This window comes from Pinus tabuliformis, chromosome 9 (genome assembly GCF_031772625.1).
Source record: "Pinus tabuliformis cultivar Carrire ecotype Pingquan chromosome 9, CPIR1, whole genome shotgun sequence".
Classification (NCBI taxonomy): Eukaryota; Viridiplantae; Streptophyta; class Pinopsida; order Pinales; family Pinaceae; genus Pinus; species Pinus tabuliformis.
Window position 1 is genome coordinate 1,990,814,383 of NC_142307.1, and position 24,493 is coordinate 1,990,838,875.

Genomic DNA, 24,493 nt, shown 5'->3' on the forward strand with positions numbered 1-24,493 from the left:
ATAACACCTTTCATTACATTTAGGGTTTCAATGTTTCTATCAATGGTATGATGTACCTTACTACAACATATTGCAAACCCTAGAAACAATTCAAACACATATATATCTACAAAGTATTTAACAACTTTCATAATTGATATGTTAGACTTCCTACTAAGATTTCATACTAACCCTAGATTTCATATATAACCTTTTAACAACCAAGAGCCAATTACATCTTCAATCAACAACATGACTAGCATCCACTAGGGTTAGCTACAAACCCTATATTTTCTCATTTCAGCATCATCCTAGAATATCAAACTCAGACAAGGACTTATATTAAACCCTAAGACTTATGACCATTAATAATTAGGTCAACACATATATCTAGGAATTCATCATCATGCATAGGGATATCATAAGTCATGCAACATATTAGACATATACTGACCTAGACCAAGCTAAGGTTTCAACTACATTGACACATATATAAACCTAGGGTTTCATTCGTAGGCCTTTGAATACCTAACAAGGAATTTTCTTATAGACCCAACTAAACCCTAAAGATCTAGGGTTTCATAACATAGCAAAGAGAATCCTACTATATCAAAACTTAAAAGGTTCGAGATTTTAGACAACATCATTTCAACTCTAATAAGTTATGTTTTCATGATCATATCGAAATCCGAAAAACTGACATCATCAACAAAAACTTCAAATAACATTTGCCAATAATCCTAAGCAATTTTAGGGTTGCAGATATTAACATTATCAAACCCTTAGGTAGGGTTTTCTAGAGAACCTGTCTAGGGTTCTATAAGATCAATTAAGAATATGAGGAGGGGGTCAATTTATCAAGTGATGAATCACCCAAAACAAGAATCATTAAGATTCAATATAGCTAGACATAACGATGTTAGTAATAGATTGTTAAATGGATGAACATTTATTATAAATAAATCAATGTTTTGTAGTTTTAAGACATGCCTTTGTTTCTTGACAAACCTTGTCTTGGGAGGCTCTCTTTCATACTCCTTGAGGATAATCTTTCCCTAATCAAGACAATAGAGAGAGAATGGTGATTAGTATTTAATATAATCAAAACTTAAATGAGCACATGAAACCAAAAACTGAAAGGAAATGAGATACTTATCATTGGGAGATGTTGAGGGATCCCTCCAAAACTTAAGGGATACCTATAAATTATAAAACCAAGAGAAAATGTCTTTTCCAAAAATATGTTAAAACCTATAAATTCTAAACATCGAAAATAAAAAAATAGAATATCTAAGACTAGAAGCAAAGGGCTTAGTAGTGTAAGTCCCTTATACCAGATTCTTCAGGTTTGGCTTTCTTTAGGTCTTCTTCTTCAACAACATTGGCTTGATCTCTTTTTTCTTGGATTGTCGGGACAGTCACTCCTGTAGTGACCCTTCTTGTGACATTGATAACATTCTACTTTGGACATGTCAACCTTCCTCTTTGGTCATTTCTTGAAGTTTCCTCTGTGTTGAGCAGCATAGGCATTTGACACTCTTTCAGGGTTGGCAACTAATGAAATTCTTAATTCTTCTTGACTGCGAGCGGTCCATAATTATTCAAAAGTGGGAGGTTCCTTCCAACTTTTGAGCCCTGCAGCAAATGCACCCCAAGTAGGTGGCAATGCTAGTATAACAGTGATCACAAGTTCTTTGTCTGGAACAATTTCATCTATGGCCAAAAGATCTTCTTTGATTATTGCTATCTTCACAAAGAAGGAGGCCACTGTATCTTCTTTAGTCATCTTTGTGGTCCTTAGTTCATTCTTCAGGCTTTCTACTTGACCAATGTTCTTAATAGCGAGTAACTTTGACAAGGCCTCATACATTTCTTGAGCATGGTCAATGTTAGTTATGAATGGGACAAGATTGTCCTTTATTCCTTCTACCATTAGGTTCATGGCCACTAATTCCAAATCTTTGAACTTCACTTTATTAGCATCACTGGAGTCTTCTGTAGGCTTCTTTACTTTTCCTTTCAGCAAGTCTAGTACCTTGTTCTTTTCAAGGATGAGGTCAATCCTCTTTTTCCAAGATCTGTAGTTTGAGGCTCCTTCAAGTTTGTTCTCTCCCTTGATTTTGTTAGACATCTTCCTTGAATATAGTATACTTCTTCCTTGAAATAATCCTTTGAATGATTCCTTGATCAAGTGCTTGAGACTGCCTTTAGCTTCTTTCTTCACCAAAGCTCTGATGCCATGTTATAAAATCAGAAAGGAAAAAATATTTTCTTATACTTGATAATTACTTGTGATGTTCTTGATTTCTTATTATGTTTTTTTATATCTTCTTTCTTTTAGTTCATCAAGCAATTGCCAAAGCAATAGCACATAAATCATTGGACACCACAAATAGGCTCACAACCAGGGCAAAACCCCTCTCTAGGGGAAAACCCAGTCAGTAATTCTTCCTTCAGTAGTTTTTATGAGATATTCCAAGACTCTAGACCTTGACACAAAGTTTCCTCCACACCAAGTCAGCCTTCTTCTGCTCTTGCAAATGATCCTACTTGACTTGACAGCAACAACAGTAGTAACAGTACTTTCTTCAACCCAACAACTTCCACCTCGCTTTGGAGACTTTGATCTTGACTGAAAGACTTCGATCTTCACTCAGAAACTTCGATCTTGGCCCAATACAACTTCTTGAGTTAGCAGCTTCCAGCACCAACAACTTCGACCTATAGTAGCAACTATATGCAACAATAGGCTACGATATCAACTAGAGAACTTTGATCTTCCAAACTAGGGCACGAGAGAGAGAGATAGATGCACCAAAATTTTAATTTTTCTTCCTTATCTTAGACTAAACTCACACTTCTTTCTCCTTCTTTCCTCCACTTCGCACTTTTTCCTAGCTTCAAGAGATATCGAACTAGCTTGTTGTGAGAGTGTTTCAAATGGAATTTGAACTGCTTCATTTATAGTCCTTTGGTGAGGTCGAATAACCCTCTTTGAGGCCGACTTGATTATCTTAAGGCCGACTTCGTGTGGAGGCAACATAATTCATATTTGACTCAATACTTAACCTTTTTACATGATTCAAAAGCCCAAGAAGGGTCTCTTTAAAAGTACAATGACTCTATTAACTCAGAATAAATCCTAGAAGTCCTCAATGGGGACTTTGAACTAAAACATGATGACCCAAGCATGAAACCCATGCTTTAGTAAGTCATAATAATAATAATAATAATTCTTTTCTTTATTCTTTTGACAAGTACATTACATGATGACTCAAATAAATTTAATGAACACTGAACCTAGTTACATTTTCCAACAAGCAGAGGGTCCAAATTTTCCCCTTGCTCTTCTTTAGGGAATCATCCTATCTTGAGTTTTCTTCATTTGGCCTGAAATGTTAAGAGAGGTAGAACTAGTGGATCATGGCCCAATTCCTAGATCGTTTCCCTTTGCACATCTCTGTTATGAAACCAACTCAAGAAAAAGATAGAAAAGATAGATCAACGCCTTAGAATTCAGTCTCTTCGAGGGGGCAACCTCCTTTACATTACATAAATTAACAATTCTTCGATGATTCAAATGACAAAACCTCCTTTCTATATATAGGAGTCTAAGGAGTCACAATATAACCCAACCGACCTAACAATAATAATATAAAGCCACAAAAATAATAATAGAGGGATTCTATGGGGCACAGTAATAACAATATGGGGACAATAGGGGCACAACAATATTAATAAGGGATACAACTACAATAGTAATGGGGTAATCACTAGTATTATAGGGACCCAACATGCGCCTCTCCTTCAAAAAAGTGTTGTCCTCAACGCTTGAGTAGTTCTGGATGCTTATGTATAAAATTCTCATCCTCCCATGTGGAATCTTCAACGGATAAGTTCTTCCACTTGATAAGATACTCCGAAATTGATCAATTTCGTAGCTGTCGAGTTCTTGTTTTTGTGACTGCTTCTGGTTCCAATACAATTTTTCCTTCCTCGTCAAGTTTTGGCATATTGTTTGAATTGGGAGCTTGTCGCCTATAACCTTCTTTAAACATGAAACATGGAAAACTGGGTGCAATCGAGAAGCTACAGGAAGCTCCAATTTGTATGCCATAGTACCAATCTTTTGCAACACCTTGTACAGACCATAATACTTTGGTGATAATTTATTATCCTTCTTAGCTTGCTTGAGGGACATTTGCTTATATGGTTGTAGCCGTAGGAATACCCAATCACCTACATCAAAACTTCTTTCGTTGCGATGTTGATTTGCCTATTGTTTCATTCTATTGTGTGCCAACACGAGGTTATCCTTTAAGAGTTGGAGGACTTGTTGTTGATGTTCGATGTGATGTTCCATTGCTTGAACCTTAGAATTTTCTCTTAAATATGATGTGATGGATGGTGGCTGATAGCCATAAAGTGCCATAAATGGGGTCATTTTTGTTGCTGTATGGAAGGAAGTGTTATACCACCATTCAGCCAGAGGCAACCATTTGACCCATTGTGTCTGTTTATCAGATACAAAGCAACGAAGATATCCTTCCAAACATTTGTTTACTATCTTAGTTTGCCCATCAAATTGAGGATGATAAGATGAGCTATGAGCTAACTGAGTACCAAGACAAGAAAATAATTTTGTCCAAAAATTTCCAATGAAAATGGGATCTGTGCAATGTTTTTAAAACCGGAACCGGTGACCGGACCGATCCACCTAATGAACCGGTTTACCGACCGGAACCGGTCTAACCGGGATTGGTTTGGTCTAAATGAACCGGTTTTAGAAAAATACATTAAATAATTATTTTTTAATGAAAAAAACTATTTTTAAGATTTAAAAGCATGATTCCAAGCCAATAGAGACAAAATATGCAAAGATTGCTCATTTATATACCATGTAAAGGTGAATATATCAAAATGGCACCGAGTGCAATACATATCATCAACAAAATACATAAGCAATGAGGCTCTAAATGGCCTCTAGAGTGCAAAAACAAAGCCTACAAACTATGGGGCCAGTGGCCTACTACAAGACTTCAGTCTAGACTCTAGACTCTACATATATGATAATAGTAATACTATAATAGTGATCAACATTATCACTTGAAGTTGAAACTTCTCATGAGTCTCAGTCATCATGATCAAACTCAGTTGGTTGAGTCTCGACTCCCAAACTTTGCAGTCACAAACTTCTCTATTGGTTCAGTGACTTGAGTCTCAAACTTCTGAAGGTATTCTGCCCTAATATGCCCTATTATTTCATTTGGTGCTCCACATGGCTTTACATGGCCTCCTATCCCAGCCAAGTGTTGCTTGAACCTGTTAATACCCCCTCCTTGAATGGATTTTTGGCAATATTTGCAGATCATTTTGCCATCAATCATATCACAATGAGCCCATGCAGTATCTCTGGCTTTTGGAGGCATGATGACTCCCTGGATGGTAGATCATAGAAGTGAGAAGTTTATAACACATAAAAAAAAATTAATTCATGGACAACAGTCAAATAAGGAATTTTCAAGTGCAAATCCTTACCTGGAAATGCAAACTAGCTTCCTTAGCCTCCTCTTGAAGATGGCAACTCCACTGACAGCTACACACTATCTCCAAAATAGCTCCAACTCCAACTCCAAGATGACTACTTCAGCAAATGCCAAAAACTCAACACTCTCCAAGCTCACAAACACTCACAAACACTCCAAAACAGTTGTGTGAGACAAATGAGAGTGAGAGGGGCCTCTTAAAGGCTTGGAGAGGGTGTTTTTGGAGGGAAAACACCCTTAGTTTCCCCCCAAAACCCCTAAAACACAGTCCGCATACACTTTTTGCATTACACGGTGGGCATGCCTCTAACCGGTTGGTTTAGGACGGAACCGACCGGTTTGATACAAAACCGGCCAGTTCCGTCCTAAACCGGCCGGTTTGATACAAAACCGGCCGGTTCCGTCCTAAACCGGCCGGTTAGCACCGGTTTAGGGCAAATTTTAGTGAAATGGGCGATTGAACCGGGTTTTTTTGCCGGTTTAGACCGGCGCCCTTGCTAACCGGCCGGTTAGACCGGTAACCGGTTTTCAAAAACGGTTTTGAAAAATCTTTGGGTTTCCATGTAGCTTTTGAATTGTTTCCATAAATGCAGTAGAAACTGTACTGGCTTTAAATGGATGTGATAATGCACAAAAGTGTGCATACTTGGTAAGTCTGTCAACTACCACCATGATGACACTCTTTCCCTCAGACTTGGGTAAACCTGTGATAAAATCCATTGAAACCTCCTCCCAACGTTGGCTTGGAATGGATAAAGGTTGTAATAGACCCGGTGTCTTAATTGTTTCAACTTTATTTTGTTGGCAAACCAAACATTTCGCCACAAACTTTTGATATCCGATTTAAGGCCATCCCAAAAAAATTCCTTCTTAACCTTGTGGTAAGTTTTTAAAATCCCTGAGTGCCCTCCTAAGGGAGAAGTGTGCAATTCCATAAGAATCTTTTGTTTTAGTTGGGAATTCTTATAGAGGTATAAGTGATCTTTGTACCATAACAAATCATTTTGCCAGCTAAATGTATCAGACGTACTGGAATCTTGTTGTAACTTTCAAATAAGTGCCCACACTTCTTCGTCATTCTTCCATTCGTCCTTGCTTCGTTTATCCAATCTGGTTGGATAATAGAAATGGCGCACAACAATGCTTCCACATCTTCATCCTTTCTTGAGAGTGCATCTGCCACCAAATTTTGCTACACTTTTTTGTAGATGATTTCAAAGTCATAACCCAACATCTTTGTGACCCACTTTTGTTGCTCTTCAGAGGATAATTTTTGTTCTAAAAAGTATTTAAGGCTATCATGATCCGTTTTTACCTTGAAGTGTCTTCCAATTAGGTAGGGTCGCCATTTCTTAAGTGCATGGAGTATTGCCAACATTTCCTTCTCATAAATAGCTTTGTGTGAAAACTTTCCTTTGATTGGATGACTTTCAAAAGCGATGGGTCTTTCATCTCGCATTAAAACAACACCAATTCCATTTCCTGAAGCATCACATTCCACAATAAAGGTTTTTGTGAAGTTTGGTGTAGCTAAGACCGGTGCTTGGCACATTACCTCTTTAAGATGTTCGAAGGCCTTTGTTGCTTCTGGAGTCCATGAAAATGCATCTTTTTTCAATAATGTTGTTAGAGGTGCTGCTATTCTCCCATAATTCTTAACAAACTTGCGATAATACCTTGTCAACCCGAGAAATCCTCGTAGATGCTTTATGGATGTGGGGATTTTCCATTCCTTAATAGCTTTAATTTTGCTAGGGTCTACCTTAACTCCTTCATGAGATACAATATGACCCAGATATTCCACCTCTTGTACTCCAAAGAAACATTTGGATCTTGTTGCATATAATTGTTTCTCCTCCAATAGTTGTAGCACCTTGTCAACATGTTCAACATGATCCTTCCAAGACTTGCTGTAGATTAGTATATCGTCAAAAAGTACTAACACAAATTTTCTAAGAAATGGTTTGAAAATGGAATTCATCAAACCTTGAAATGTTGAAAGTGCATTGGTAAGGCCAAAAGGCATGACCAAAAATTCATAATGACCCTCATGAGTTCTAAATGCTGTTTTTGGAATGTCTTCAGTCTTCATTCTGATTTGATGATATCCTGAACGAAGATCCAACTTGGTGAAGTAAATTGATCCATGCAATTCATCCAGTAATTCATCAATGACAGGAATGGAAAACTTATATTTAATAGTGAGCTTGTTGAGCTCCTTATAATCTGGACACATGCGCCATGATCCATCCTTCTTGTGCACCAATACTACTGGAGCAGAGAAAGAACTTTGACTCGGTTGAATTATACCAGCCTCTAGCATTTTTGCAACCATACATTCAATTTCACTCTTTTGGGCATAGGGATATCTGTATGGCTTGATGTTTGGAGGAACACTTCCTGGAATCAGATGAATAGCATGATCATGATCACGAATAGGTGGGAGACCTTTGGGAGTCTCAAATACCTTGGAATGATTGTTCAAGACTTTTTGGAGATCTGGAGAAATAGATGATTCCAATGTGGAAACCTCTAGCGAACATAATTGTGCAATTACACATCTTTGTTCCTTTTTTAGAAGATTTGTCACACTGTTAGAGCTAATTATCTTTCCCGGTTTCCCTGCAATACCCTTTAATTCAACTTCCTTTCCTTCCACATAAAATTTCATAAAAAGTTCTTGAAAATTAAAGGCTATTGTACCCAAGGATTGTAGCCATTGGACTCCTAGTACAACATCAGCACCTCCCATTGGAATGGAAAGCATTGGGCTATTCAATACATATTTTCCCATGGATAGTTTGATATTATGACACTTTCCAGAGCAATTTATTGTTCCTCCATTTGCAACCATCACTTGACACTCTGGTGCTAGATATAAGAAGCAATTCAATTCTTTTGCTACCTTACAATGAATAAAATTGTGGGTATTTCCTGAATCAATCAACACTATTACCTTTGTTTTCTTGATTTGTCCTTCTATCTTGATGGTTTGAGGAGTGGTAATTCCCGCTAATGCATTACAAGATATGGTCGAATTCATTTCTTCTTTATCTAGGGTTTGTTCCTGGAGTATATCCTCTTCTTTTGACCTTTCTTGCTCATTTTCTTCTTCCTCTTCACAATCTATGTAGAATAATTTATTTTCAGCACACTTATGACCCTTAGTGTATTTGCTATCACAACTGTAACAAAGCCCTTTTGCTCTTTTTTCTTCCAATTGTTGTGGTGTCAACCTTATAGGTTGTGGAAGACTAGGGGCAACAACACTTCCACCTTTATAGTTGTGAGTGGTATGCTTCCTAGTTGCCATAATTTTGCTTTCCCATTTTTCTTGCTAATCTAAATGCTTTCTCTAATGAATCAGGTTCCCAAAGGCGAACATCATGTTGGATATTATCCTTTAAAGTCTCTATGAACACATCAATCCTATGCTCCTCTAGAATATTTTTACCCTTATGTTCAATTTTTGGAACTCTTCAATGTGCTCCATTATTGAACCCTTTTGTTTGAGACTTATCAATTGGCTAAAAAAAGTGTTGCTTTTTGTATCCTCATAATGTGCTGTCAATTCTTCCGTAAAAATTGCCCAAGTGATAATTTGTTTACAAGACCAAACCCATTGATACCATACAAACTGATTTGATTCCAAATATAAAGTTGCAATACGTATCTTTTGTGTGTTTTGCACATTATTGAGAAAGAAAAATTGCTCCATCTGTAATATCCATGTTGTGAGATCCTTGCCATCAAACTTCTTCATATCGATTTTTGGAATATGGTGGGTCTTCGATCCACATTAGAGTCTATGAAATCATGATTAACATTTCTTTTGTTCGCATCATGAGTTTCTTTTACTACCTTTTCACCATTAGTAAGTATTTCTTGTAGAAAATTTGTCAAATCTGTCTTCAAATCTGCCATGTTTGTCTTCAAATCTGCCATGTCTCTTTTCAAATCTATCTTCAAATCATCCATCTTAGCTTCCACGCCCTTTATCTTAGATTCCACGCCATTTATCTTAGCTTCTGTTAGCTTTTGTGAGAGTGACATTTGTTGCACTTGGTCTTGTAATTTTGATATACATGTAGCATTTCTTCCTCTTATTCATGAGTCATGCTAGAGCTTTCAGGTTGCTTACTAGGTGTTTACATTTTCTTTTCTCGGAGCATTAGTTACCAATAATAATGCTCTACTATGCCCTTTGAATTCCTTCAAAATAAATTTTCAAACCAAGCTTAAGCAAAAATTTAAAAATCTACACACCTTTTTTCAGTTTGTAGGAGTTCGATATTTCCTTTGATGTATCTCTGTACTTTTAGATCATCCAGTTCTGAAATTGCGACCTGTAGTAGCTCTCTGTGTCCTCTTTCCAATGCCACCAGTCTTATCCAAATTGGATTCTCCAAGGAAGTGTTATGCGAAATCTCCCACAGTGACCTGATTATAGACTAGTTCAGTAGAGCGAACTTGTACGACGTGCCACGAGTCACTGTTTCGACCTTTGGCTCTGAAAAATATATACAAGAAACTACAGTCCGTCCTCTTTCTGTACCTTCTTACGAAATTTCAATCCGATGCTCAGAGAGAAAGTTATGATGATTTTCCCCAGGTCATTTGTTTGGAATGTAATTCAGGAGTCTTCAAAAAGACCAACTTCCTTAGATCATATCTCCGCAAATATAGCGCGAAAAGCTTTGAAATTCGGACCCGAGGTTCAGCGTGATCTCTTCTCAAATGGGTTTTTTTTTTAGCTTCTGAAACGTCACAGAAAAAAAGTTATAGCGAAAATGCCACGATGACCTATTTGGAGCAGCGAAACCCTAGAATCCAAAGCTCTGATACCAAATGTTATGAAACCAGCTTAGAAAAAGATAGAAAAGATAGATCAACGCCTTAGAATTCAGCCTCTTCGAGGGGGCAACCTCATTTACATTACATAAATGAACAATTCTTCGATGATTCAAATGACAAAACCTCCTTTCTATATATAGGAGTCTAAGGAGTCACAATATAACCCAGCCGACCTAACAATAATAATATAAAACCACAAAAATAACAATAGAGGGATTCTATGGGGCACAGTAATAAAAATATGGGGACAATAGGGGCACAACAATATTAATAAGGGATACAACTACAATAGTAATGGGGTAATCACTAGTATTATAGGGACCAACAATCTCCCTCCCATTGTGGCTTTTTGCACTTGGATACAAGGGTTTTCTCATGTTTTCACACATAGATTTCATGTTTCTACTTTACCTCTTGTTCTTTGTATAGGAGGTTTTTTAGTAGTCCTGCTTTGTATTGATATCATTGTACTCAACAATCCAATTGACCTGCTTTTGTGGTCATTTGTTGGACATTAATATGATTATCTTATCTTATGAGCCAGAGGACAACTTCTACAAATTGGAGGTGCCTCCTGTGTGACTTCTTTTGAGGTGGTGTTTTCAGCCAAGAAATGAGACCTCCCCAACAACTCTCCCTCCTCATCCTTGAGTCGGTTGGCTTTGTATATCGTAATGGGGACCTTGTACTCCATGTTCTCTTGTTTCCTTAGTTGCTTGGGTGCCTTCTAGGTCTCCTCCATTGTGTCTCCTTGTCTACTGGATAATCTAGAAGCTATGGGAGAAGCGATTATATGTCTAGGGTGTTCAATCATGTAGAGAAACAAGACATGAATGAGCTCTCTACTCATCATTCTGTTAGTAGATATGGACTTTCTTTGTGTACAAGCAATATCATTATAGAGCAAGGGTTAGTCTCCCCACAAACAAGTTCTAGATCCTTTATTACAGTCACAATACCCCCCAAAAACAAGTTCTAGAACCTTCATTCCAGTCACAATACCCCTACAGTGTCTATTCTTCAATTTCTGCTCTATTGTGTTGTTTTACTCCAGCTTGGGCCATATGCCCCCTCCCACCTACATGTTTTTCCTATCACATGCCACTCTCTACCACCATGTAATTTCCATGAATGGTGATGGGTGGTGGTATGGGTAGGTCACTTTGCCTCTTGAGCAGCACCCCGTTGGGGTGGATGTAATATGATGTAGTTGTTTGGATTTAGTAAGGTCATTAAGGAAGGTTTAGTTAATATTTGTTAATCATCCAATTATGTCATTAAGTAGGTATTGTGAACATTGTACTGGACCATATCAAGTGTGGAAGTTGCCACAATGATTGTTCTGGATGGCATCATTATACATTGCATTCTTGATTATTATGCCACAAAGATCTATTCTCAAGTTGTTCAAGTCTAGTCAACACCATTCTGCCTTTCTTTCCTCGAGATACAGTTTTCTTCGTGCTGCTTGAGTGACCCTACAGAGTATAAGTAGAAAATTGTTTAAGTATTCTGCTTCCTAGGCTTTCCAACCTTTTAAAATTAACATTATTTGCTTAATCCATTCTGTCGATACTAATTGCATTATTGCTTGTTTGTGTTTAGGGCTCTATATGAGAGAGGTAGATTATTTTCTTCTCTTTTTGGAGTAAATCTCTGACAAACCATTCTTTCTAGTCACTTGCAAGTTTATTATTCAATCTGTTAGTGCTTTTAAATCCAAATTTTATGCCAAAGAGAATTCTTTCAATTCTTCTACAACCCTTATTGTATTTCAATCCCTTCCAGGTGCAGTGTCTTGTTGGGGTTTTGGACCTTTTCGTAGCAGAATATTTACAATACTATTAAATAGACAATGACTTGAATGATCCAAGTATTGACCCTCGAGTCTTAGGTCATTAAATGACCACTGCTTTACCTTCAACAAATTCCTGTGCCAGGAGAAACGAGGTTCTCTACAGCCCGGGAGGAGATCTTTGTTGGTTTGCATCCCCACCCATTCGTGTGATGCTAAAAAATGAAAAAAAGAGTTGGCATCTATTTTCTTTTAATTACAATAACATAACAAAGCTGAATTTTTTGTTTATCTTACCATATTTAAAAACTACTGTAATAAACTAGCATAGATAAATATTATATCCAGATCGATGAAGTACCAAAAGGAATGAAAAAACATTGAGGTTTGCACCTCCAGTTTTTCTATTCCTCTTGGCATTTAATTGGTTTGGGTTTAATGTGGGTATATGCTAGTATTAATCAATGAGTAATAGAAATGCTGCGAAACAGTGCAATCTCTCTCTTGTTACTGCAAAATTGCAAATGTCATGTGAGTGGTTTCATAATGATAATAGTTACATATTAATATAAGACAGAGGGTTGAAGAACGGGATATTGACTTTTGATTATTTAGATTTTGTTGCAGTTGTGGTTTTCATGTTGGCTATAGCTGGACTGCTGTGGAAATCCAAACTTCATATATATTGTCTTGGATCGTCAGCTGCAATTGGGCTATTATTGGCTTGTTTTTGGCTTGATCACATGCTAAGGTACATTCAGTGAGCCTGTCTTCTTTATATTGAGCAATAATGATCATGCTATGTTTTATTTTCATATTTTTACAAGGTAATTATGTTTATGACACTCTCCCTTAGAGTAATTTATATTTTCCTTTGTAGAGTATTGCTTTATAGAATTTTCTTTTTCACTATTGCGTGCTATGGTTTTACAGAATTATATCTATTTTTGGTTCAAGAGTCTCCGTTTAGATTGTTGGTTTTTTTTCATGTAGACGTTTGGGCTGTTTAGTCTCTACATTTCACTCATTAGGTAATAAACTGGATATGTTTACAAAATATTGGAAATATAATATCAAATAAACTCTGAGTTAAAACAAAAAAGTACAGATACTGGTATATAATATGATATATTATGAAAAATGGTCCTAGACATGACTTTATTCTATTTGGGACAACATAAATATCTATAAGGACTTTTTCAAGCTCAACAAAATTCTAATATCTATGTTTAAGCTTTACAAATAGAAATTATAAAAGAGGTTATCTGATCAGAATTTTAGATATTGTACTAGGTCAATGATGACTTGCAAAGTTGGTGAAAGAAAAGGCATTGATATTGCTCCTGTTGCACGCTTTTTGTCAAAGTTTCAAGGAAGCAGATATGCCAAGATTTTTTCAAAGGATTAGATCATCAATCATTAGTTTATTGAGTCTTTGTAAACCCACTCTACAAATTTGCAATGTAAATGATGTTAGTAAGACCGTTTATGCATGTAACAACTTAAGTAAACTTATTATTTTGGCAAGAGTTTGATCTTAGGAGGTTTTTCGTCTCACTGATTCATTTGTGTTTCTAAACACAGATGGTCAGCAGAGTTTTTCCCTCCAGCCTCACCTGAAAGCTAGGGTGGAATTCTTCGTCAAAGTCTTAGGTGAGTCTTGCGTTTTAGTTGAGTTTTACATAAAAGTGATTTGGGAATAATTTGAGTTAATTGACTAAATTATTTTATTACAAATTACTTGGTCTACTAGATTATGTTGTGTCGCAGAATTGGGTGTGTAATTTGAGGGTCTATACTAAACAGGTGTTCCCCCTTTGAGGGTTTAATTATTTTATGTAAAAAATATTTTAGTGCATGGTCCCTTATACTTGTTAGGATAGTCCGACACATAGGAAATAGTTAAGTATAACTTGGTCTAGTATAGAGTTAGGTAAAGTGTGTTTCTTTACTATGTACATTTTGTAACTTACAATCCGACGGTCACGCTATGTAGTGATCCGACGGTCACGACATGTAGTGATCCGACAGTTCATTCTCTCCTCGGAATTACCGACACTTGATCCATGGCTTAACACCCGATTGATCCATGATCTCTATTTAAAGAGCATGGAGGGTCATTTGTAGGGTAACCTTCCATGAGAGAAGCTTATGTAAATTTTCATTCTTTTATTAATAAATTGCCTGAAGTGGCCGCGTTGGCTCAGGCCGTGGACTGTTTCCTTCTTTGAGTATTTTAACCACGTCAAAAACACTGGTGTATTGATCTGCGATCTGTTTGTGAGCGGTGTCCTTTGGTGTTCTGTCTGAGGAACTTATCCTGTAAATTCCTACATGGTATCAGAGCTATTTGAGGGCCGCGTCCGTTGGTGATCCAAATCTGAAGCCGGTAGAACTGCATCCAACTGTCGTTTCCTAGATCTACTGTTTCTGACTACTTTCAGGCCGAGAGGACTGCTCTATTGTGTTAGTAGCATCTGTTCCAATGAGGAACCCCTTTCGTTTCACGCGAAAAGGTTTCTGGTAGCCCTAGCTACGTCATTTTTAAGATCTGGAGGTATACAGTGTTTATTTGCAGTTTACAATTATTTTCTCTTTGTTTATTTCGGTTTATTTAGCTTTTTTTAATTACTGGATCTATACCTTTCATTTCTGCGTATGCTCTTTGCCCCGCGACTCTGTGCGATCTGAGCAAATCAGAAACGGAAAGGAAGGATTTTTCTCATGCGTATGCTCTTTTCCGCTGCGCCTTAGTGTGATCTCGGAAAATCAGAAACATTGAGGAAAATATTTAGTTTCCGGCTAAAGCTAACTTCGAGCCGTAAGGTTCGTTATTTTTTGTATGTCCGTGTTGGGTTTTGTGTTTTTTGTTTTGTAGGGAAAAAGAGCTTTCTCAAAGTAAGCACGCAGCCTAAAGCTTCAACGCCTAAAACAAAAAAACCTCGTTCCTCTTTTCCAAAAATTACTAAACTTTTAGTTTAGTTCACTTGGTCCAAAGCTACTTTATGAGAGTAGAGGTCTTGAGTTCAAGTTTTCTTTTTGTTGAGCTAATTAGATTAAGTTTGGAAAGGGGGCTGATTTTTTTTTTAACATTATCATTCATTTCCGCACATTCCCGCACTTCGTCGGCATCTTCATCAACTTTTCTTCAAAAAGCCATAACTTCTTCATCCGGAAGCCGTTTTCAGAGCCGTTTTTTTTGAACCAACCTAATTTTTCGAGATCTTTCCATTGGAACACTTAGTTTCAGCATCTATAGCTTCAGTTTCTGTTAAAATGGAAAGTCCATGCCAAGTTATTCTTGACAGCACCAACTACTTCCAATGTTGGTCCTACATTGTGGATTTACTTAGAAGTAAAGGTCTCTACAGAATAGTCTCAGGCCAAGAAACCAAACCGAAAGATGAAGATAAGGCAGCTAAATGTGAAAATAGGCAAGATCAAACACGAGGGTTGATAAGGATGTCTATTTCTCCAGATCTTAGATTCCATATTGCAGAACTTGATACTCCTGATGAAACAATGAAACAGATTACTAAAGTTTTTGGAATTAAAAATGAACTTAAAGCCCATCAACTCGAAAATGAGTTGTTTACATTGGACCCCAATAATTTTTCTTGCATTGAAGATTTTTTCTCTAAGTTCAAGACCCTTAGACTTCTCTTGGAAGGTGTTAAGGTTAAGAAAGAAGATAGTAGCCTTATCTATTCCATTCTTACTAAGTTGGGACCAGCCTATTCTGTGTTTGTTTCCACCTTCCATTCTACAAGAGAAGCCTTCATTTCTCAAGGACAAGCCTACAAGTCCCCTTCCTTTGATTACTTTTGTGATTCTTTAATAAGAGAACACGAAAAACTCTTACACCTTGGTCTTCTTAATCTTGGAAACTCTTCTAAGAAAGCGTTAGCTGCCCAGCAACAACCAAATTCAAAGAATCCTAAGAAGTTGTATCCTAAAAGGAATGGTCCTGAACCAAACAAGGGTCCTAAGCAATTTCAGCCTCAAAATGAAAAATCATTTCAACAAAATGATAAGACAAATAAAAACAAAGGGAAGAAGATTGATAGACATTGCAACTTTTGTAATCGAGATGGCCACTTAAAATCCAAATGCTTTAAGAAGATGGAAGCCTTGGAAGCAGCAATGAAGAAGCATAACATCCATTTGGAGCACTCTTCAACTTCAACTTCATCTTCAGGAATAGCACTTTCTGCATGTGGTTGTCAAGCATCTCGGTCTGGCTATGCACTAAATGTATCTTCTTCTTCTCATTCTCATGAGTGGCTCATTGATTCTGGAGCTTCTTATCACATGGCCAAAAACAAAGCCATGTTTTCTTCTTTAAATGATTGTAACACCAAAAATATATATGTTGGTGATGATAGATCTCTTAGTGTTGTAGGGACTGGAACTGTTCATATAGACAATGGTCAATTTAATGATGTATTATGTGTTCCAACCTTATCCTGCAACCTTCTATCTGTATATCAGATAACTCATTCAGGTGAAGGTAAAATCGTTGAATTTTCACCTCACGATGTTGTAATTAAGGACCTAAGAGATCCTAGACAGATTTTAGCTACTGGCATTGCTGATGATTCTACAAGGTTGTATAAGTTTCACAACTTTGGGTCATCAAATCTTCCCTCGGTATTTGTTGCTCATAACGATGAAGTGAGCAAACTTTGGCATGAGCGATTTGGTCACTTAAACTATCGCTCCCTTCAGAATCTATGTAAAGAAAATATGGTGACAGGTCTTCCAATGGTATCTTGCAGAGATGGTGTTTGTTCCGGATGTGTACTCGGAAAACATCATCGGGATAGTTTTGAAAAACGTGCCTCTTGGCACGTCTCAGCCCCTTTACAGCTTGTGCATAGTGATTTATGTGGTCCACTTCTAGTTGTTTCATTCTCTGGCTACAAGTATTTCTTAACTTTCATTGATGATTTCTCCAGACGCACTTGGGTACACTTCTTAAAACTCAAGAGTGAAGTATTTAACATGTTCTTGGCCTTTAAGGCCTTTGTTGAAAAACAATCTAGACATCAAATTCTTAAGCTAAGATTTGATAATGGCAGAGAATATGTTAACAACAAATTCATCAACTTTTGCACTGAGAATGGAATTCAAATGCAACATATTGTTCCATATACTCCACAACAAAATGGTGTAGCTGAAGGGAAGAATCGCACCATAAAGGAAATGGCTAATTGTATGCTTCAATCTAAAGGACTTGGTCTTAATTTTTGGGCAGAAGCAATTAACTGTGAAAATTACATAATAGATCGCACTCCTACTAAGGTTTTAAAGAATATCACTCCAGAAGAAGAATGGAGCTCAATTAAACCAGATATAAGTCACTTTCGTGTTTTTGGAAGTGAAGCATGGGCCCATATTCCAGATGAGAAACATAAAGCTTTAGAACCTAAGAGTGAAAAATGTATTTTTGTTGGATATTCTGAAGATGTCAAAGGATATAGACTTATTCCACTTAAGTCCAAAAATGTTATCATTAGAAGAGATGTAAAGTTTGCTGAAAATATATCGGCCTACGAGCCTAGTTCGACGGATGTGCCATCTCTCCCTATCTCTTCTACTTTTGAAAATATTTCTTCTTCAGATGATGAAAGCGAGGATGACAATCCTCCCCCACCTTCTCAAGATCCTCCTTCAGCTCCTCAGCTTCCAAAATGGGTCCGTGCTACTCGGGATGCAGCAGGTGATCTTGCCGGTGATCCTACAGATCAGCGACGTACACGTTCTCAGTTCGATAGAGCCTCTTCTTTACTGGCTCAAGCTTCAACGAATTATGATCCTGACACCTTTGCAGAAGCTTCAGGCCATCCAGATTGGGACGTAGCTATGAATGAAGAATATTGTTCATTATTGGAAAATGATACATGGGATCTTGTTCCTCTACCAAAGGGACGAAAACTTGTTAGATGCAAATGGGTTTACAGAACCAAGTATGGACCAGATGGGAACGTTGATAAACATAAAGCTCGTCTTGTTGCTAAGGGTTTTTCACAAGTTGAAGGCATTGACTATACTGAAACCTTCTCCCCTGTTGCCAAAATGAACTCTGTCCGCCTTGTTCTTTCCCTTGTTGCCTCTTTCAAATGGGAAGTCCATCAGATGGATGTTAAATCTCCCTTCTTGCATGGGGACTTGCATGAAAAAATCTATATGGGACAACCTATTGGCTTTATACAAACAGACTCCAGCCTTGTATGTCGGCTTAAGAAATCCCTTTATGGTCTCAAGCAAGCTCCTCGGGCTTGGTATGCCAAAATGGATAGCTTTCTTTTAGAATCTGGCTTTTCTAGGTGTCATTCTGACAATACTGTCTACACCAAGAAAGTGGGCAAGTCTCTTATCATTCTTGTTCTTTATGTTGATGATCTTATCCTCACTGGTAGTGATCCCAACCTTATAAACCATGTGAAATCCAGCCTTAAAAAGAAGTTTGAAATGACAGACTTAGGACACTTGCATTATTTTCTTGGTCTTCAAGTCTTGCAATCCAAGGAAGGTATTTCCCTTTCCCAGTCCAAGTATGCCTGTGATCTTCTACGCCATTTTCACATGGAAGACTGTAAGCCAACCCCTTCTCCCTTTCAGTCTGGAGTCAAACTTTCAGTCACTTGCACTTCCCCTGAAGTTGATGCTACCTTATACCGTCAACTTGTAGGAAAACTTTTGTATCTAACCCATACTCGTCCTGACCTTTCCTTTGCCGTTGGCCTTGTTGCTCGGTTTATGCAAAACCCACATGAAAGTCATTGGAAAGCAGCTAAAAGAATACTTCGTTATGTTCGAGGTACAGTTCAGTTTGGGATTCATTACAGTGCCGAAGCATCTCCTCTATTGGCTGGTTTCACTGATTCCGATTGGGCTGGTGACCCTGATAATCGGAAGTCTACTGCAGGTTATGTGTTCACTCTTGGTTCAGGACCTATTACATGGGCTTGCAAGAAATAAGGTGCCATTTCTCTTTCTTCAGCAGAAGCAGAGTATCGTGGTGCCGTAGAAGCTAGTAAGGTAGCCTTGTGGCTTCGTCAGATCCTGTCAGAGTTTGGCTTTCAGCAGCAACCTCCGACTACACTTTGGTGTGATAATCAAAGTGCCATTCAACTATGCAAAGATCCAGTCCAACATCAGCGCAGCAAACACATTGAACTGCACATGCAATTCATCAGAAAGCTCATTCACGACCATGTTCTTGAAGTGCAATATTGTTCAACAGATGATCAAGTTGCAGACATCTTTACAAAGGCTCTCACAGAGGCGAAGTTTACTAAACTTCGATTTATGGTTGGAGTTCAGGAAGTTGTCACTAAGGGGTGATAGGCTCTAGTGCCTCCTTCCTTCTCCTATTGTGTCATATTTGTAAATCCTTCAATCCTATCCCAAGTTGTTCTTAAGGGGGGATGTTAGGATATTCCAACACATAGGAAATAGTTAAGTATAACTTGGTCTAGTATAGAGTTAGGTAAAGTGTGTTTCTTTACTATGTACATTTTGTAACTTACAATCCGACGGTCACGATATGTAGTTATCCGACGGTTCATTCTCTCCTCGGTATTACCGACACTTGATCCGTGGCTTAGCACCCGATTGGTCCATGATCTCTATTTAAAGAGCATGGATGGTCATTTGTAGGGTAACCGTCCATGAGAGAAGCTTATGTAAATTTTCATTCTTTTATTAATAAATTGCCTGAAGTGGCCGCGTTGGCTCAGGCCGTTGACTGTTTCCCTCCTTGAAGGTTTTAACCACGTCAAAAATACTGGTGTATTGATCTGTGATCTGTTTGTGAGCGGTGTCCTTTGGTGTTCTGTCTGAGGAACTTACCTTGTAAATTCCTACAGTACTTAGACACAATGTCTAAAATATTCGAGGGTCGAAAAATATTTAATTTTCTCATGTGTCAATTAATTAATTTTTCTGGCAAAAATTAAATTAATCCTAAGCCAAAAAATTAATTAATTAGAGTCAGAATTAGAGTCCTAGAGAAATTTAATTCTCCAAATGGAAAAATTCGTGGGTATCAAAGAAATTAATTATTGAAGGTCCTACACCAAGGGAATATTATAAATTTCAAGAAAAAATGGACTCTTGGGCCTTGGTGGTGAAGTCATAGTTAACTTTTTGAGGAAATTAGCTCAAAATAATTAATTTTGAGCTATTAAAAAATAGGTTTAATGAGAAATTCGAAAATTCCTCAACATAAATATTTTCAATGGCAGAGATTAAAAGATCATTAAGGATTTATCAACGGTCGAGATTATTTTGATAGGGATCAAGCCAACTAGCCGTCATTTATGTCTCAAGCCATCTGATGTTTTGGTTAATGTAATTCTGCAGAAAAGCTGATGTAACGCTACTGTCCTGTTGGGAATGTTTTTTTCAATCATAGTAAAGACTTTGGGGTACAGTTCATGGTGTCTATTTTTCGTTGATTTGTGGTATTTTCCCAATACAAGCATTCCTATATTGTGTTTAAATTTTAATTAAATCGTTATTTCATTGTAGATGATAGGAACAATCTATTGATAAGTTTTGGGTTTATCTTAGATGATCTGATTCATTGTTGTTCTAACGGTTTATATGTGAAAAATTATATAGTGTTTGCAGGTTCCCCAGTCTTTGGGCTCCAAGTTCACAAACTGTGGACGTAGGTTGACCTTGTTTGGACTTCAAATATTTTTATGGTTTATCTAACTTCGCTAAGGCTGTAGCTTGCATTTATTTTCCAAAGTACATCTAGCCATTTATAAAAAATCTTCTAAATATTTCTCAAAATCTCTTTTAAAAGCATTGTATATTTGTACATTTTGTAAATAAATTTGTATAATATATTTTGTAAATTATTTTTTCTAATTGGGGTTTTGAGAATTTTGTATATATTGGGGTTTTGGGTATTTGTAAATTCATTTGTGCAAGTGAAATCAAGTGAGAAGAGCTGGATTAGAGCTAGATCTAGGCCCTTGAGGGTAAGATCTAGTCTCCAAAATTTTTGTAGGGCCAACTACTGAAGAAAATTTGCAGTAAATTGCAAATCTGAAGCAAATTGATTTTTTGGAGCAAGGGTTTCATTTTTTTAGGGCCCTCTTGGCCCAACGACCTCCTCCAAGGCCAACGTCAACCTTCCTTGGCCTAGCACTAGCCCTTTTAGGGCCCGCACCACTTTTCCAAGCCCTCCAGAGGCTGGCAGCAAGCCCTAAATGGCCTCAACCTTCCTTCTCTGCCCCTTTGTTATCCTTTTTGAGCTGTTGTAGGGCTGGACATAAGCCTTAAGGCTCTCGGCGTCCCCTCTTAACCCTTGTCGTGGCCCTAGAGGGTCCTCCCCTGCCTTCAGCCTCCCTTTTCCTCCTCCGTCCTATGCTTCTCCCCCTCGCTCAACCCTCCATCCTCCCTTTTCGACCCTCCTTCCTCTCCTTTCCCCCCTTCCCTCCAAGCCACAACCTCTAAGGGCTTGCGGTAGGCCTACACGGCCTCCTTGCCCCAAGTTGTGGCTTTTGTGGGGCCCATGACAACCAATTAGGGCCTCCCTATCCAAGACGTCAAGCTTTCTAGGCCTTGATTTCCCTCCTTTGGCCCTTATTTTGCCTATCTTCCCTTTTTTCTATTTGTGTGTGATTTCTGATTTTTTTTTTTGAGGCTAATTCTTGGTGAGTTTTGCAGAGAAATTGACACTAAGTTCATGTTCTTAGGTGCCAAGTGCTTTGGAATTTTTTTGGCAACTTGGGCAAGTGTGCGACAAGGCCTTGGGCCTAGGGTTTGCTCTCTAAACCCTCAACTTGTCACTGTTTATCTTCAGCTGTCGTATTCATTTCATAGCATTGAATTAAATGCCCTAAAATCACATCTAAGTGGTCTAAACACACTAATAGTTCCATAGTAAAAATTTGCTAGTGTTACTTGGGGGCGAGAGTGAAAGCACGGAGTGGGGGCGACATTTTCAGAAGCTCCCAGTTTGGGAGCGAATCCCGGAGCGGTTTTTATATATATATATATATATATATATATATATATATATTATATTTTTTATATTTTGATACATATATGTCAACAAAAACATGTAGAATGATGAATTAGATATAACAAACATAAAAAAAACATAGATTGAACCATATAACAACAATCATCTAGAAGTTATAATCTTCATCAACCACATCCACAAGTTAGTAACACAGTAACATACAACGTATTGAATCTCATGATTCATCAATCTTAAAGTTTCAAGCTTTCAAAATTCAATATATAACATTTATCGTCATTGATTGCCAAAGTTGTACTTGTAAGCTAAGTGTAACCATTACAACAAATAGTATCTAACATGAAATGAAATGTTATAAAATGCTATAAAATGAAATGAAATGAAACAACTTTCATCTTTCATGAAGCATCATATTCATAATTCATTACTAATGAGTTATAAATGCCAACTTCAAACTTAAATTGTCATATATTGTTTAAAAAAATATCATAATAAATATGAAAGAGTCAATAGTTATAAAAACTACTAGAAACTAGAAAACACAAGTAAATCTATTATTTTTTGCTTATGCTTGGGCCTCTTTGCCACCACGAGAAATGTCTAAATTTTTAGTCTTGTTGGAAAATCAGGATCTTTGTCATTAATATCACCCTCTAAGTATTAATATCCAGAGGTATCTTTGTCATTATCTTTGTATCTGTATGGGGATCTTTGTCATTAATATCACCCTCTAAGCATTAACATAAGATAGTAAAAACATAGCATGTCAAGTCAAGATTTTGTTTGAGTGATGCATACATTTTTAGGAGGGTCATGATAGAGGAGTTTGACAACCACTGTCACTAACATCAAAGTACATAGAGGGATTGGTGCTCTTGATTAAATACAAGTTCCATACCCTAATACATGACAAAATTCAATGGAAATATTGCAATCCTGAAATCCTGAAAAACTGATAAGTCTGCTGGATTTTGAATGAAATCTAAAATTCTACTTTCTCCATATGAAATCCAATGAGGTCGGAACCACTCTCAAAACTTATTTGTTTCTTTGAAAAAAATTGCATTTGGAACATTACTACAATTTTTTTTTTGCAAAAAAGGCTAAACGCTTCCGAAAAGGCAGGGAGCGCGCTCTTGAGCCGCTCCTGCTTGGAGCGCGAATTGGGAGCGGGAGCGAAAGGGGGGCGTGCTCCCCCGCAACCCTAGAACTTTTGGCTACTTAGGCATTGAATATCTATCTTAGATCTAATCATTTGTTTGCTGGAATATCTTGCGTAATTAAATATATTAGATTTGATATAATATGAAAAGAATACTTTAAGGGGCATAAAATTGAATGATGTGGTGTCTAGCATATTGCCATAACATCTAAGTGCCCTGGGCATCAATCTTTTGGCATAGATCTCTAATTTATAGTGGATGATATCTTTGCATTAAAAGTATAATCAGATCTGATATTTTGTGAATATAACATCTTAAAAGGGCAAAAGACTTATAATTTTTGATTTGCAAGTCATTAGGCAACTCATTGGTCAATTTCAATTTTATATGCTTCATAATTTCTTGGTTTGAAGTGACATACTTGCTGCTGTCCTATACATCATTATAAGTGTTTTTTCATGATCAAGTTGGCTCATTGTGGTTTATGCTATTGAAGTCTAACATTTACTTGTCTTGTGTTAGATCAAAATCTTGTTAACTTGGCACTAAAATCACTCAAACATCTAAGCTTTAAATCTTCTAATCTCATTGATGGTTTAAGTTATTTGAGTATTAAGATCTAATTGGCATCTTTGTGTTTAGCATCTAATTGAAGCATTGTTAAGAATTCATTGGATAATTGCTCTAAGAATCTTTGGTAACTTTGTTGTCGATCTTAAGCATTGGCATCTCAAGTTTCATTGGTTATCATTTTAAGTGAGCATATCTTAACATTGGTCATTGGCATATCTTAAATCGTCTCAAGTAACCATTGTTGAATTAGATAATTGTTCTAAATTGCTAAGCATCTTGTGGATTGATCTATTAAGTACTTGTCTTGTTTTTAAGGTTGTCTTTCAATTCATTATTACGTACTCTTGCTACAAGGTAATTAACATTAAGTACTTAAGGAACATAAACAATCTTAACTCAAGACCCACTTACATTCCTTGCTTAAGCATTCTAGGCCTAAATGCATTAAAAATTTACCTCCAAGCATAAGCTTGATTGATATACTCATAGGGCCACCCTTTCTCAACTAGTTTGAGGGATTCAACACCTTTCTAGTGGTTAACATAGTGAGCTTGCAGTCGTCAGAGCCACAATCTCT

The 24,493-nt window shown here is 37.2% G+C and overlaps 1 protein-coding gene across 5 annotated transcripts in view; it reads left to right on the forward strand.

The window, feature by feature from the left end:
- Positions 1-24,493, forward strand: part of LOC149157005 (uncharacterized) — a 407,149-nt gene that overhangs the window by 160,570 nt on the left and 222,086 nt on the right. For 3 of the 5 annotated variants that reach the window (XM_089445506.1, XM_089445505.1, XM_089445503.1), the window contains one exon: positions 12,790-12,925. In XM_089445506.1, the coding sequence (XP_089301632.1) occupies positions 12,790-12,925 (136 nt within the window). The remainder of the gene's footprint in view (positions 1-12,789; positions 12,926-24,493) is intronic. The other 2 variants (XM_089445507.1, XM_089445504.1) reach the window with 1 other exon arrangement.